Source organism: Lithobates pipiens, unplaced genomic scaffold (assembly GCF_037356315.1).
Source record: "Lithobates pipiens isolate NorthernLeopardFrog02 unplaced genomic scaffold, aLitPip1_a1.2 Scaffold_18, whole genome shotgun sequence".
In the NCBI taxonomy this organism is placed as follows: Eukaryota; Metazoa; Chordata; class Amphibia; order Anura; family Ranidae; genus Lithobates; species Lithobates pipiens.
The window spans coordinates 381700012-381716839 of record NW_027507758.1 but is presented as its reverse complement, the minus strand read 5'-3'; the positions used below and the strand labels follow the sequence as shown (position 1 = coordinate 381716839).

At 39.1% G+C, this 16828-nt stretch overlaps 1 protein-coding gene across 1 annotated transcript in view; it reads left to right on the top strand.

The window, feature by feature from the left end:
* Window positions 1–16828, top strand: part of CSMD1 (CUB and Sushi multiple domains 1) — a 2539710-nt gene that overhangs the window by 2195233 nt on the left and 327649 nt on the right. The window contains exons 47-48 of the mRNA XM_077487775.1: window positions 15294–15482; window positions 15957–16103. Of these exons, the coding sequence (XP_077343901.1) occupies window positions 15294–15482; window positions 15957–16103 (336 nt within the window). The remainder of the gene's footprint in view (window positions 1–15293; window positions 15483–15956; window positions 16104–16828) is intronic.

The window sequence follows — 16828 nt, the reverse complement described above, 5'->3', positions numbered from 1 at the left end:
ATGAAATTAATATGCAAAGTTATTCGATTCTGCTGGATTAGTCAATGCATGTAATTTTCATTAATACTGATTTTCAAAATTAATGACTCTCCTGTGGCATCTTTGACTGGTAAATTTACATTATTTTCAGCTTTCTTAATTTATCTGTCAGTCACTATAAATATAACATGTAAAGTAAAATATTATTATTTTTTTAACAATAGAGCCAGCTGAAAAATTAATTATTGAAAGTAAATTATGGGCCCATTTAATAAGATAATGCAAATATGGGCAAGTTTGTTTAAAGTGCAATAAACCATAGAAACCAATCAGATTTCAGGTTGCCAGAGTCATAATGAAAAGGAGGCAATACAATTGGGTAGCATTGGTCCCTGTATTTTATACACAGTATTGGCACTTATTAAACATTTAATACTTAATGTACATATTATATAAAAAGAGAGGTTAAACATGCTAGAAGCCCCTTAGTTTGTTAGTTTGAATCTTCATTTGTAAAACAGCAATGTTTTCTAAAATTAGAAACGTGATTATTCCCACAGAAATCAGTCAGACCTAATATTTCTGTATACTGCATTTACACATTTGTCTGGGAGAGAAGACATCATATCATCAAATATCAAGAACTATATTCTGTGTCAAATAGTATTTTTAGGAAATCATTTATATACAAAAAAAGGCTTATATAGTCATCCACCTATAGCTATTAAAGCAATATACAGCTTTATTGGTTACTCATATAAAATAATGGGCCTGAGAATTTTATTTTATTTTTTTGAATAAAACATACAAGTTACTAACCTATGCAGTTTCCACACCAAACCCACACAGCCCCCAAAACATTTATCAATGTCTAAAAAAAGCTTACGATAAATATATAGTATATCTCTCATGGATACAGTTGTGCTCAAAAGTTTGCATACCCTTGGAGAATTGGTAATATACAGGAAGACCAATTGCAGATGGAAGCCCTATCAGCAGTATAAAATGCATACTAGCACAATATGGCATTTATTTATTGCAGTTTACTACTGCTTTAATACTGTTTATTGCCCCCTTTTTTAGCATTAATGACAGTATCCAATCTTTTGAAATAGTTGTCTATAAGGTCCCAAATTCTTGCAGGTGGTATAGTTTCCCATTCATCTTGGCAAAATGCCTCCAGGTCATGCAAAGACTTTGGTAGCTAAGTCAACTTGGCCTTGTGCTTAGGATCACTGTCACCTTGGAAAGTCCAAGAACTTCCCATGCACAGTTTTCATGCAGAAGAATGCAAATTGTCTGTCAGTATTTTCTGATAACATTCTGCATTCATCTTGCCATCAATTTTCACAAGATTCCCCATGCCGTTAGAGCTCACCCCCCCAAAACATCAGTGAGCCACCACCGTGATTCACAGTAGGTATGGTATTCTTGTCACTATAGGACTTGTTGACCTCTCTCCAAACATTGCACTCATGGTTGTGACCATAAAGCTCTATTTTGGTCTCGTCAATTCAGATTACAGTGTGCCAGAAGCTGTGAGGCATGTCAAAGTGTTGTTAGGCATATTGTAACCAGGCTTCTTTTTGTGGTATTGGCACAGTAAAGGCTTCATTCTGGCAACTCAATCATGCAGTTCATTTTTGTTCAAGTATCATCATATTGTTCTCCCTGAAACAACCACATTGTCATTTTCCAGAGCAGCCTGTATTTCTCCTGAAGTTAACTGGGTTTTCTTTGTATCCAGAACTAGTCTTCTGGCAGTTGTGGCTGCAGTCTTTATTGGTCTATCTAACCTTGGCTTAGTTTCAAGAAATCCCCGAATTTTCCACTTCTTAATAAGGGATTGATCAGTAATAACCCTTTTCCATCCTTATAAAGTTCCATTACCTTTTTACGCAGGTCTTTTGACAGTTATTTTCTGCTCCCCATGGCTCAGTATCTAGCCTTCTCCATTAGAGCTAACAACTCATTGACTGTTTATACGCAGATTTTAAGAATTTAAGAATTTAAAAAGCCACAGATGGTAAATTAACCTTTAATGTCCATTTTAACCTTATTTGTATGGGGGGCAAACATTCCAGGCTATGTAAACTTTTTACCAGGGCCATTTTGGTGATTTCTGTTATCATTATAATTTAAAAAGAAGCCAAACAACTATGTGATAATAAATGGCTTCATATGATCACTATCCCTAAAAAAATACATTTTTGTTGACATGATCAGTCATATTTTCAATATCAATACCAAAACTTCACAGTTTCTGCCAGGATATGCAAACTTTTGAGCATGCCTGTATAAAGACACAGAAAGCCATGCTGTGAATCATGCATTTTGATAAAATTTCACCAATATATCCAAAGAATATTTACATAAAAGTATTATGTGTATATGTTTATCAAAACAATATTTTAGCTTTAAGTACTTTATACGAAACTCTTTATTACCAGACACAGACATGATATAGCTTATACAATTGCAACAAATTTCCTATTAAATCTAAAAGATAAAACTGTATTGATTTATTAAGTAACAAGTTGTTTTAATTTTTAAATTGTACATTTTTGCAAAATGGTGAAAATCAAAGATATGCAAAATTGTAAATAAGCCCTCTGGAGGTTGTTTTTCATCTATGCAGTGTGCTAAATCACAGTGTTGTGTTTCTGCATTGATGTGTGTTGTGATAAAATGATGTAGGCATGCATTTTATTGCAATGCAGTGCATTACAATGTGTGGCAGCGTACCGCAAGGCCATGTCACATATAGACTTGAATGAATGCAGTTTAACCACTTGCTGACTGCCCACTGTCATCATACGTCGGCACTTTGAAGAGGAATATCGCTGTTATGGCATAACCCTGGTATCCTCTTTTTTTCAGCGGGCTGCCGGATTTCAGATAAAAGTGGTCTCTGCAGTGGATTCACTGCAAGATCACTTTTATTGGTGATGGGAGAGGGGCCTCCCCCCTGCCGCGCTCTGGTGCCCACCGCCACTTACCAGAGCCATCGGTAGTGTCAGAAGATATCGGATCCTTCTCCCTATGTGGTATGGAGCTGAATGAGGGGAAGATAGCCTCCATCTGGTTCCATACTATTGCAGGGCGGAAGTGACGTCAAAACGTCACTTCCGCCCATAGCTCTTAAAGGGACATTTTTTTCTTTTCAAACTACATTTTTTTAATGCACTTTAGTGTAAATATGAGATCTGAGGTCTTTTTGACTTCAGATGTCATATTTAAAAAGTCCTGACATGCTTTTTTTCTATTACAAGGGATTTTTACATTCCTTGTAATAGGAATAACATATTTTTTGAAAAAAATAACAGTGTACAAATAATGAATACAAAGTAAAAGAAATAAGAAAAGAAATGTAACGCTCCCCGTCCCGCCAAGCTTGCGTGCAGAAGCGAATGCATACGGCAGTAACGCTCGCATATGTAAACAGTGTATAAACCAGACATGTGAGGTATCAATAATAAATAATTCTAGCCCTAGACCTCCTCTGTAACTCAAAACATGCAACCTGTAGAATTTTTTAAACATCGCCTATGGAGATTTTTAAGGGTAAAAGTTTGTCGCCATTCCATGAGCGGGCGCAATTTTGAAGCGTGACATGTTAGTTATTAATTTATTTGGCATAACATCATCTTTCACAATATAAAAAAATTGTGTTAACTTTACTGTTTTATTCTTTACTTCAAAAAAGTGTATTTTTTCCAAAAAAAAGTATGCTTGTAAGACCACTGCGCAAATACGGTGTGACAGAAAGTATTGCAACAACTGCCATTTTATTTGCTAGGGTGTTTTTCTTTTGGGGGGGTTAAGTAATTTTCTAGCAAAACTAGAAAACATCAAATTTCAAAACAAGGCTCTGTCCTTAAAGGGGTTGTAAACCTAAGTGTTTTTTCACCGTAATGGATGCATTCAGGTAAAGAAACACCTGCCAGTGACTGGCCCCCCAGCCCCCGTTTTACTTACCTAAGCCCTGGAACTTGACCCACGGGGGGCACGCTGTCTCTCTGCCTGGGGTTCTCAGCTCTTGATTGGATAGATTTATAGCAGTGCAGCTGTCAATCAAATCCAATTATGCGGGTGCCGGGGTGTGGGGCCGAGTCCTGCATTCGGCCTCTTTGGACTCCGAATGCTGGACTCAGGAGTGAGCCCACAAGTTAATCCCCTGGGCGATCGCTCCTCCCAGGGGGTCATGTGATGTGGGGAGGAGCTGTGAGAGCAGCCAGAGGAACCCCAGAAGAGCAGGTTTGCATCTGTGCAAAATGAGCTGCACAGTGGCAGTAAGTATGATGGACTGTGACAGGTACTCGGGTACTCAGATGGACTGTGACAGGTACTCGACTACTCGTGTACTCACATGGACTGTGGCAGGTACTCATATGGACTGTGGCAGGTACTCAGATGGACTGTGAGTGACAGGTACTATGATGGGTGGTGACAGGTCCTCTTTATTGGGGGGGAAATCAGTGTGATTGGTGTGTACTGTAAGCGGTAACGAGATGTTACCGCAATCTCCTTCTCACACGCAATCGGTGTGTGAGGAGGACTACCCGGTAACATCTCGTTACCACGGTTTGTTGACATTTAGTGATCGGCTGTGAAAGGATCACAGCAAATCATGTGAGTAAACAGCCGGCCAATGGCTGTTTACCAGCGTTGTGATGAGCAGTGTTCCCGGGAACATGCCTCCACCGACGTGCATCATTACGGCCGATCACGTGGTAAACAGCCATGCCCAATGGCTGTTCACCCCCCTCGGTGGACAGCAGTGTCTCTGTGACACGCCGCCACCGAAGGAACAGGGATGTGTGCGCACAATCTTGCGCATTCCCTGTTTAAATGGGAGGCCATCATATGATGCCCTCCCGCCACAAGAGCCACGCCGCCTGGCCGTCATTTGACAGCCGGCGGTCGGCAACCAGTTAAAGAGAGAGATTCCTCCCATCTAGTCCGTGTATATCAATACAGGCTGATGCCTCATTGCTTGGCATAGCATGACTTCTGATTGGTTAGCTTACCTATACTTTGCCTAAATCACCCCCCTTTAATGCAAATACTTGTGTGCCAGAGACTGACTTGAATTTTCCCAGGAATATTGGCCTCCCTTCATTGCATATGAAGTGAAGTGAATTTGTGTAAAACAATGTGGTTTGAATCCCATTGTTTGTACACAAAAGCTTGGGCCCCGTCTTGTCTGGTCTTCTCACAGATATGTGTGAAGATACTATCTTCTGGCCTGCATAGATACAAGCTAAATGATACATATTCCTAATTACAATATTTCACAGCTATTAATGGAGATTTCACATAAACTCATAAGGCAACAAGACATATACACATCCTTTTTATCCGTAGTACCCAGTATTTTCTCACTTTTTCTCTTACATAAGCTGCTTTTAAACCACTGTCTAAATACACTATATCCATTCACCAGGATGAAGGTGGTTAGAGTAAGGTAAAAGTAATGCTGTGTACACACGGTCGGACTTTCTGCCAGAAAAAGTCAGACAGAATCTTTTCATCAGATATTCCGATCGTATGTATGCCTCTTCTGTCTTTTTTTTTTTAAGATTCTGACAGACCTAGAAATAGAACACGTTTTAAATCTTTCAGACGGAATCAATTCCTATCAGGAAAAACAGTCTGTATGCTGTTCCGACAGACTAAAAACGACGCATGGACAGCTATTGGCTACTGGCTATTGAACTTCCTTTTTCTAGCCCAGTCGTACTTGTTGTACGTCACCACGTTCTAGACGATCGGACTTTGGTGTGATTGTGTGTAAGCAAGACCATTTCAGCGGAACTCTGTCGGAATACCAGTCAGAGTTTATTGTGACTGAAAAAACGTTCGTGTGTACGTGGCATAAGGGTAGGCAGATGTCTCATTGATGTTTATTCTTGGACTTTGTTATTTCCAGTCTTAAGTTAAAACTTTGTTAACAGTTCTGCCAGGATGAATTAAAAACAATAGTGGAAGAAGTGAAATAATTACTTTTCCTGGAAAGAATGCAACTCCAGGTTTCCTTCTGTGCTGGTTACATGAGTAAGCATTTGATTATTTAATTGTGTATTTTACTATTTAGAAGAGGGGCCACAGTGGGCATTGGTTTATCTCCCAATTCAGCAGCAATCATGTAACCAAATGCCCACATATTTGGTCACATGGGTGGTAAAAGAGAGAGTAACAATTAATGTACTTAAATGCTAAGTTTACTTTTTTTTTTTTTATTCCAGCTCACCTATATACCAATAAACCATTAATGTAATTATTTTGCAGAAAAGAAAAAGCTTTTTAATTATCTTACACATACATACATACACACATCCAGGCAGGATACTGCCGATGCACTGTCACCACTGTACAACAATTCACTGTCCACCATCCACAGTCTCCTCTATGCTCCTCCACCCACACCTACAACTTCCTGTATTTTTTTTAAACCCACTTCCACTGACCAGTTAATGAACCTTTTTGTTCCCTTAAAGGGACCACAGTCCAAACAGAGGGGAAACATAGCGTCCTTCCAGAACCCAGCCACGCCGTCCTGTTCAACACTATGCAATTTGATTGTACAATCTCTGTACAATTTTCTTTAGTTTTAACAGAGCTATGGAATAGGAGGATCCCCCTGACTAATTCATTCAAGTTTAATCAAATCAGACATGCCCTTCCACTACAAAGCTGATAGTAGATCTAAATAAGATTGTACAATCAGATTGTACAAACAGTGGGTGGAAGGTGGTATAGTAATGAGGGAGATGTGAACACACCCTATTGAGCCCTTTTCTGTGATGCACAAGGCAGTGCATTCTGGGATTCAAAGCTTCCTGGATGTCATATGACCTACAGGAAGTGATGGAAGCAAATAAAACATTTTTAAAACACTCAAATGAACACTCAAGGCTTCTATTTATTATGAAAAGTGAAATTCTGTCTAAAAGGGTGAACTTAACCTTTAAGCCCTTCTATATTCACTTTATCTATCCATCTCAGCAAGGCTGTTAACAATCAACTGCTATTACAGTCTATTGAAAGAGTTGTGAGGAGTTGGAATTTTCATCATGTTTTAATTTCGGTGCGGAGCTTTTCACATACTTTCTGTCATGGTAATAATTTATAACAGGGAAAGAAAATAAAAAATATATATTTTTCCATGGAGACACATCTGATTGAGGTTCCAGCCATCGCTAATAAAGAAAATTGTTGCTCCAGTGGAGTCACAGGCAGCAACAGAAAGCTTTCATACCCTTACCCAATCTGTTGGTCTTATTCCCTTTTGAAAATAATTTTCCTTAGTTCATGCTTTGCTGACTCAGTATAAAAAACTGATAAAGGGACGATCCCTTTTCTATTCTTAACCAACTAAAAAAAAATATATATATATTTTTTGGGCTGGATATCCTCTTTAAAGTTTTGGGTAGAGTATGGAAGGTTAGACATTTGTCAGATTTTCATTAACCTCTTCAACCCATAAGAATGTATGCATAGTTCCCTGGTTTAAGTGGTTATACCGGGAAGATGTCTGCATCTGCAGGTATAATTCCAGTAACAAATTTTTTAGCCGGCAATGGGGTTTCTTGTTGAAATGATCTGAGTGGCTATATAGCTGCTCAATCATTTCTAAAAGGTGCAGAAGGAAGGCCCTGCCCTGCCACTTTCTGCCTTTACCGGGCTTTCCAGGGTGATTGGGGAGCCCGAGATCACCACCACTTGGTGTGCTAAGGGGAGGAGAGGGGAGTAAAGTACATTCATACCTGCCTTCCCTTTGTTATGTAAGAAACTGAAAGCAAGGAGGATTTAGCAACTTTCATATTGTTTCAGATTGAGGTTTACAAGCAATTACCAACTTGTACAGCATCTGATCAAACCAATCTTAATTTGATTGATTTTGAAGGCAGAGGAGAGATCTGAGGTCTTATAGACCCCAAATCTCTCCATAAAGAGGACCTGTCATGCTTATTGCTATCACAAGGGGTGTTGTTCATTTCTTGTGATAGCAATAAAGTTGATAAAAAAAGAAACAATGCTGAAAACATTTTTTATAAAAAAAATGTAATACTAAGTGTAAGGTGAGTGGTATTGTCCCACACCCCCAGAGACCTCACCTGGGAACAATTTGTGTCATGGGGGAAGGGAACATGTCCCACCTGTAGTTCTGGTAGTTTTTTCTTAAAACATTTAACATAAAGAATTAAAAACATAACGGAACATAAATATGTTATATCAACATAAGGTTACCTTGTATGCGTACATATTGATATGTGCATACATTGATACGGAATATAAAGAGATATGTGGGGTATTGCAAAATGATTCCAAGTGTGTTTAGCATACCAGGATCCAACATTCACAGAATACAGTGTTGTCAATCCCATTTGGGTTTAAATTGTATACATTAGGGGTGCTCATTTTTTTGTGCCACTCTAGCCAGTGCAACCATATTTTAGAAACTGAAGGTAAGGAAGCCTCAAATGTAGCAAACATGCATAAGAACCATGGGTGTGTACCAAGGCTATTACTTAATTATTGGTTAAGATATCCAGAGTTTTCCAGTGGCGGACGATGGTTAGTCTTGTAGCCAAGAGAATGTGGGTTGTTATAATGTGTAAACAGTAGGGGATGTTTTCCATACCAATGCGTAAAAGGGCAAATTCTGGAGAGGGGGTTAGCCTTATTCCTGTCCCTTCTGTCAGAAGTTGGAATGACTCATGACAGAGTTTAGATATTTGGGTGCATTGCCAGAGAAGGTGGAATAGATTCCCTATTTCTCCGCAGTTTCTCTAGAACAGGAGTTGCGTGGTAGGGTCATATGCGGGGATCATAGATGGGGTAATGTCCCATCTAAGGGTAGTTTTGTGCATTAGCTCTCAGAGGTTTGAGGATCTAGTGGCTTTGAAGTTGGTTTTTAGGGCTGTTCACCACTTTGATTCACTGAAGGAGCTTCCTATATCCTTTTGCCAATTCAGTAAAGGTAGAGATTTACTAAACAATGTCTTTTCCCCTAGCATGTTATAGAATAGTGTGATGCCTTTTATGTTTGTTGTGGGTGATGAAAGGTATTTCCATGTAAGTAGGTGTACATCTGTATGTAGGTGAGGGTTTATGGAGCAGACAGTGGGTTATTTGTGTATATTGGTAGTAGTTTGTCAGAGTAAGAGGCAATGCATTTTGCAGTGATGTGAAGAGTCTAAGGAGGTTATTAGATCAGAGATCTGAGATAAAGCAAACACTTTTATCTTGCCATGTTCGCATTGAGAGATTGGGTATGAATAAGGAGAACACTGATATTAGTAGTTGTATTCTATGGGGGGAGGCTCCTTTGGGTGTGTTGGTTGGTAGATAGTTAAATTCCAATTTGGAGCCAACAATAGTGGGTGACAAGGTGGTATTCTGTGTTTTCACCAGTGGCGGTGCATCCATAGCATGAATCTATCCATGGCCACTGCCACCTCCTATTTAGGCGTCCGGCCCTTTTTCGGATGATGGCACCTGAACCATCCAACTTGAAGGAGCTGGATCAGTTTTTCAAGGAGGAACGGGCAAAAATCCCAGTGGTAAGATGTGGCAAGCCCATAGACACTTATCCAAAGCAACTTGGAGCTGTGATAGCTGCAAAAGGTGGCTCTACAAGGTATTGACTTTAGGAGGTGAATAGTTATGCTCATTGACTTTTTCTGTTATTTTGTCCTATTTGTTTGCTTCACAATAAAAAAATAAATCTTCAAAATTGTGGGCATGTTCTGTAAATTAAATTCCAGATTGTGAGGCAACAAAACACAAAAAATGCCAAAGGGGTAAATACTTTTGCAAGGCACTGTAGTAGGTCAGATGTTAAGACTGTGGCTTGGTAAGGTTGAATAAATCACAGTGTTCCTTGAGGAGAAATCCCCTCGGTAAGAGCGATATGCTATGATAGGTTTGTTTGCTCTTGGGAGAAACACTGAGAGGATGTGGTTGGTAACCAGAAGCAGGTATTACAAAATTCTTGATATGAAGAAAAATAAAAAAAATAGGAATAACAAAAAATCTAGGTCAGTAACTTGGAAAAGGTCCCCTAAATGTAAGCACAACCAGTGCCAAGGAATTCAAAAAGTTGTGGTAAAAAGTTCCTAAGGCCGAATGAAGACATACATTACACAGGACCTTTTAAGGGTAGTTGTTCCTGCAGCTACTGTTTAACAAGAGTGGTGACTATTGGTTCTCTGAGGTATTGGGTGGTTTTGTTGAGTCCCCTCATAACTTTGATCCATAGGTGTTGTATCTGGTGTGTCAGAAATGATATGTCATCTTTGCAGGAGGTGTAGGCCTTCTTGGATTGTGGACACAATATGTTTAGATCCAATGTGGGTGAGGGAATTTTTTGCCGTCGCTATCAATTGGTATTGGAGGTTGTGATTGTGCAGTGCTTTAGAAATTGTGTTGAGTTGTCTGCGGCGGCTTAGTGTATTTTGGGAGAGATCTGCAATTTTTTTTAACTTGCCACATGGTAAAAGTGAGTTTGGAGAATCACATCTCTAGAGACTGCTGCAAGCAAGAAGGATGGTTAAGGAAGCCTGTGGATGCAGTCAACAACCAAGTCAATGTTTTTCAGATCAGGCATTAAGGATTTGATCAGGCCAAGTGCATAGGAGGGTAGGTCAGAGGGCTGCACCCATTCTGGTATCCCGTGGATTTTAATCTTATTCTGGGGGGATCTATCCTCTATGTCTGCCAGCTTGTCTTTTATCCATTTAGTGTCTTGCATTTTAGTCTCTTGTGTGTCAATGTTATTGATCGTGGAGATAATGCTGCTAATGTTAGTTTCAACATTTGTGATTTTAGCTTCCATCATAGTTCAGCATAACAGCTTAAGGGGGCTTCTTAGTGAAACTAGCACGTCCTTGTGGTGTCCATCACCAATTGCCCCATAGTGAGATTTTCTAGGTACCGTAATTTTTCTTTATTGAACAGGTGTACGCAGTTTTAAAGAGTGACATGTTAGGTATATATTGACTTTTATATGTTACCAAAAAATGGGTATTACATTGTGTCGGTGTGCACTAAAATCCATTAAAGTATATTTTTTCCTAAAAATGTGTGCTAAAAAATAGTTATATAAAAACATTGGAAAACAAAATTACAACAACCACCATTTTATTTTCCAGGGTCTCTGCTTTCAAAACATATATCATGTTTTGGGGTTCTAAGTAATTTTATAACAAAAGAATGCTGATTTTACATGTATGACAGAAATGTCAGAATTGGCCTGGGTGTAAGGTAGTTAATGTCTTTATTCCTTTTGAGGAACTGTATTCCTTTTGAGGAACTTTTCTGCACACTAGCTTTTTGTGCAGTTGCAGTGCCTAACAGTACGATTCTGTACTCTACCAAAGACAAAAAAGTTCCCCCAGGTGTGTTGAGCTTCATTATTTGAATAAAAGTTTAAAACAAAACTTCTATTTAACATATTGTATTAAATGACAAATCTTTCAAGGTTATCTGTAATTTTTATAGTAAAATAATAAAATAGCTTTACTATTTTTTACTGTTATTAATAAAAATAATATTTTCACCTTCTTACATCTATATAGAGATCATGTTGAAGATTCTGGCAATACAGTTACTTTAGATTTTATTTAAAATAGGAGGAAATCAAAAGCACTTGTGTAATAAATGTTAATGGCCTGGCTCTGATCACTGCACACATGATATATTTAATGCTGAATATGTAGTCTGTAAATAATTTAGCACTGTCTGCATATGAAATCCCTTCTGTTTTATTTTTAGCTGCTTTTTGATAGTAACAATAATTATGTTTTTGTCATTGATCATTCAGTTAAGGGACGTGTTAAAGTTTATTGTCTGCAGCTTAGCGAAAAGGTCTATAATTACACTGCCAGCAGTAAGAATCCATTGTGAAATTTGGAAACATTCCTAGAATCTGTTATGCTGAATAACATATCTGTTTTTACTACCTCTTACTTTTGAAATATGAATTGGTCATAAAGAGACAGCAGATTGGAAGACAAGAGTGGTTTTCAAAAAGCCCTGTTTTATTATGACCTGATAGATATCAGTAGATGATATACAAAAAAGTCATAGAATGCATTTACATAGTTCAAAAGTTGCAACTTTATATAATATTTGCTGAAAAGAGTGAATAGTATTTGGCAAGTAAACATCTTTATTATACGGTATTAGACATAATTGAAAAGTTACAAAAAGTAAAAAAGTAATAGTCACATAAGGAAATTATTTTGCACATCTATTTGTGTCTGGGATTTTGAATAACTCTAAAGAGCATAACATTTGTAGGTGCATGTTAGTTTTGGTCTTCAGAATGACTGCAGAAGAGCCATAACTTGGATTTAGTAGGGAGTGTGTTGGACCACTGTGGGGAGACCACTGCTTTCACAATTAAAACAAGGGTCCCACTCTGCAAATACTAGAGGAGACAGACATTGCTACTCAGGCTGTAATTGCTTTAGAAAAACATAAGCTAAAAGACATTGAACATCTTTTGTTTTGATACACGTAAATATGATTAGTTGATTTAAACCAAATGTTTGGATAGGCTTTAACCTTTTTGCTGCTGCCAATTCAACCATTCTGGGGTGCTTGGTCAGCTCAAGGTAAGAGGTGGCATTGGGGGTCACCTCTCATCTGTATTATGCATTCATATAGGAGTTTATCAGCCCTCTTGTGATATCAATACGTTTAACAAGGAGTTCCACTGCCCCCCCCCCCAAAAAAAGAAAATTAAAAGTCAGCAGCTACAAATACTGTAGCTGCTGACTTTTACTATTAGGGTACTTGCCTGTCCAGGCATCCAGTGGTGTCCTCGCCCAAGCCAGTTCTTAAAGTGTTTCTCAAGTGCTGGTGCCGCCATCTTGTCAAAGGGAAACCAGCAGTGAAGCCTTGTGGCTTCCCAGACAGTTTCCTACTGTGCATGCTTCGCGCTGCGCTTTGTGCATGGGTTGGCTGTGGGAGGAAAGTGGGGAACCCAACTTCCGGGTCACTTTGCCATGAGGAACTTAGCTGGAAGTGGGAGCGGATACCTGTCAAAAACAAGTACCCACTCTCCCCTACATCTCAAAAGTTTGCAAATGGGGCAGCATGGGGAAGAGGAGGTAGACAAGCGGCACTTCCCCATTTGAGTGGAGCTCCGCTTTAAGTTTAAGTATAGAAAAGGTTTAAAAAATAAAGTTTAATAAAATAAATGTAAATATAAAAGGGTTTTAGAAGCCCTTACCCCCACATACAGGCACATATGGTGCACAGACATATGAAAAAGACCATTGCACCAAACATATTGGTTATTGCTATATATGCTGGAGAGAAATATATTTAGGGTCATTGGCTGTTAACTCTAAATTGATGATCAATTCTAAAATAAACAGTGTTATATGTTTGAAGGAGTACAAGATCTTATCTTCATTACCTAGATATACTGTAGTTAGTTATACATAGAGAAATATATTTAGGGTCATTGGCTGTTAACTCTAAATTGATGATCAATTCTAAAATAAACAGTGTTATATGTTTGAAGGAATACAAGATCTCATCTTCATTACCTAGATATACTGTAGTTAGTTAGTGCACCTGAACTATGGCACAGATGTATTATAGTAGCAGTGCCGATCCTGACCTCCCTGGGGCCCTAAGCAAAATTCTGCTAAGGGGCCCTCTACCTGACCCATGATGACATATAATATATAATACTTCTCCCCACTGATAACATACACCACACCTATAATACTCTCTGGTGCCCCCCACTGATAATATACACCCCACATATAATACTTCCCCCCACCATGGTTGGTATGGTGTGAGGATGATTGAAGTGCATTATTTATATTATTACATTGTAATATAGAATGCAATTATTCAACTCACCATAATGCAGAATCAGTGGAAGCCCTGAGTGTGTCACCTGCCACGTCACCTGCCATCAGATGCCATCAGGTGTCCCCAAAAGTGTCCCTCCTTACATCAGGCATTCCCAGTAGAGCCCCTCCGTACATCAGGCATTCCCAACTGAGTCCTCCCATACATCAGGCATTCCCAGCTGAGTCCTCCCTTACATGAGGCATTCCCAGCTGAGTCCTCCCTTACATCAGGCATTGCCAGTGGAGTCCCTCCTTACATCAGGCATTGCCAGCGGAGTCCTCCCTTACAGCAGGCATTGCCAGCGTTGTCCGCCCTTACATCAGGCATTGCCAGTGGAGTCCCTCCTTACAGCAGGCATTGCCATCGGAGTCATCCCTTACAGCAGGCAATGCCAGTGGAGTCTGCCCTTACATCAGACATTGCCTGCGGAGTACCCCCTTACATCAGGCATTGCCAGTGGAGTCCCCCCTTACATCAGGCATTGCCAGTGGAGTCCTCCCTTACATCAGACATTGCCAGTGAAGTCCTTTCTTAAAACAGGCATTGCCAGCAGAGTCCCCCATTACATCAGACATTGCCAGCAGAGTCCTCCCTTACACCAGGCATCCCCCAGTGGAGCCTCCCCTTTCCTCACATCAGGCATTCCCAGCAGTGAAGACTCTCTCCGCCACCATTACTAAACAGAATGGGACAAAATAGCCAGGTGGCTGCCAATAGCAATTGAGCTGCGGCGCCGCCCACCCCGTCCCCATTCCCACGTCAGGTCACAGTCAGATGGCAATGGGGGGAGGTGAACGGTGGCACAGTTCAAATTCTGTTGGCAGCCACCTAGTCATTACTAAACAGTAATTGTTTGTTTTGGTCTTCGGGAAAACGGCGGCCGGTGGAGACATTGTCTCCATCGGCCACAGACCTCTAGCAGCGTCGGTGGAAAAAAAACGGGAAAGTAAGAATTTCCGGATTGAGGTTAGAGCTCCGGGAGCAGAGCCGTTCCGCACTTGCCCCCCCCCCACAGTGGCAGGACCATACGCAGCTTGCGTAGTGAGCATATAGGGCGGATCAGCTCTGATAGTAGAGATGTGCCATAAACCTTTACACTAGGTAAAATGTGGCTGATTTCCATTTAAAAGAACAATAACAGTTGAATCTCACATGCTGAAGAAACAAAAAATGACCAAGTTGCATCTCAAAGATTGACCTAATCTCTCATAGAAACTATCCTGAAAATGTTGATGCAATTATTAAAGGGTCTTTTTGGCTCATTTAAAAAGGAACTGCAAGGGATAATAGTTATGTGCAGTAATTCTAAGAATGTTGCCATAGTAGTAGATTACCAATGGTACAATTACTGTTATTAGACATTTTTTTTCAACTATGTAGCTTAGCCTTATCAAAATGTATAACTTGCTGCTTTGATTTATCTCTTGTAGCACAATGTCCTGCAAATGACATGCGGCACGAATCATCTGGTGTCATCCTTAGCCCTGGATATCCTGAAAACTATCCTAATTCCCAGACATGTTCCTGGAGCATTAGGATTGAACCTGGTTATACCATATCATTTTTTGTGGATATGTTTCAAAGTGAAAAACAGTTTGATGAACTTGAGGTATTTGATGGTAAGAAAACTTTGCAATTATAAAACACACACAGACTATTGGTATGCTGTAATTACAGCTGACTGAATAGCTATCATCAATTAAATGTATGTTCAGTATACTGAACGCAACATAACTTGATATGACATTTTGGTTACTTGGAAATGTTTACATTAAATAGATTATAGATATGGATAAGCAGATATTTAGATAAAGTGTTAAATGTATATATGAAGTAACCTTTTAAGTGTAATGTAAAAATCCTATGTATATTGCATTAAATATTATTATAATACTCACACCTAAAATCTCATATCATTTTATACCAAAGCATACAAATCATGGCATAAATCACAACACGGCAGTCAATATTATTTTATGCCATAGTAATAATATTGTAAATTGCCAGCACAAATACAGTGAATAAAATGTACTTTTCTTTAGAAAAGCCTCAGAGAGCAGAAAGTGATTTTCCTATTACATTCTTTTTTAAAGGGCCATCCGGACAAAGCCCACTTATTGTGGCTTTAAGTGGCAATTTAACAGGGCAACAAAATTTTACAAGCAAAAGCAACACTGTTTTTCTTCGCTGGTCAACAGATCATGCTACAAATAAAAGAGGTTTCAAAATTCGATATTCAGGTTTGTAACCGTATGCAAGGTATTTTATCATCAGCGGATTGCCATTTTTCAATTTTATTTTTAACTGATTTTGTATATTTACTGTATTTACACATAGGGGTATTTCTTGACTTCCTATGTATTTTATTTTCTAAGCAATTAACCATAAATCTTAATTCCAGGTTTCTTGTGATTTTAGCTTGTTTGGACCAAGCTGCTTCAAATCAACTATTTGCTTCACCAACTGATGTGCCCACTGGGAATACCCTGTATGTAGCATCAGCTCCAGTACATACAGTATTCCCAGAACAAAATCAAGTTGGGCTGAGCCGTGACATCATCCACCTACCTCTCCACCTCAGCCAATCAGAGGAACCCTTGTATTTATTGATGAAATATTATGCCTTCTGTAAATGGCTGAGCAGTGTTCAGCCTGGTTTAATTTCGTTCCAGGTGCAGGATGCTACATATAGTTTATACAGTGCTCCCAGCAGACGCACCTGTAAATGAAGCAAATAGTTTGTTTTTACCAGCTTGGTGCAAATTAACTATTTAAAATCACAAAAAAACATAGATTTAGGCTTTAATGTGCATTTAAAGTGCACCTGTTTCTAGACTATGAACAATAAATTATTTACATATCCTTGACACACATTTGAAGAGTAGGGGTGAGCTAATGGTTTAGACCAAGGTTTGTACTGAGCTTCTTGAAGGTATTGACAAGTGCTCAAACATTGACTTTTTGT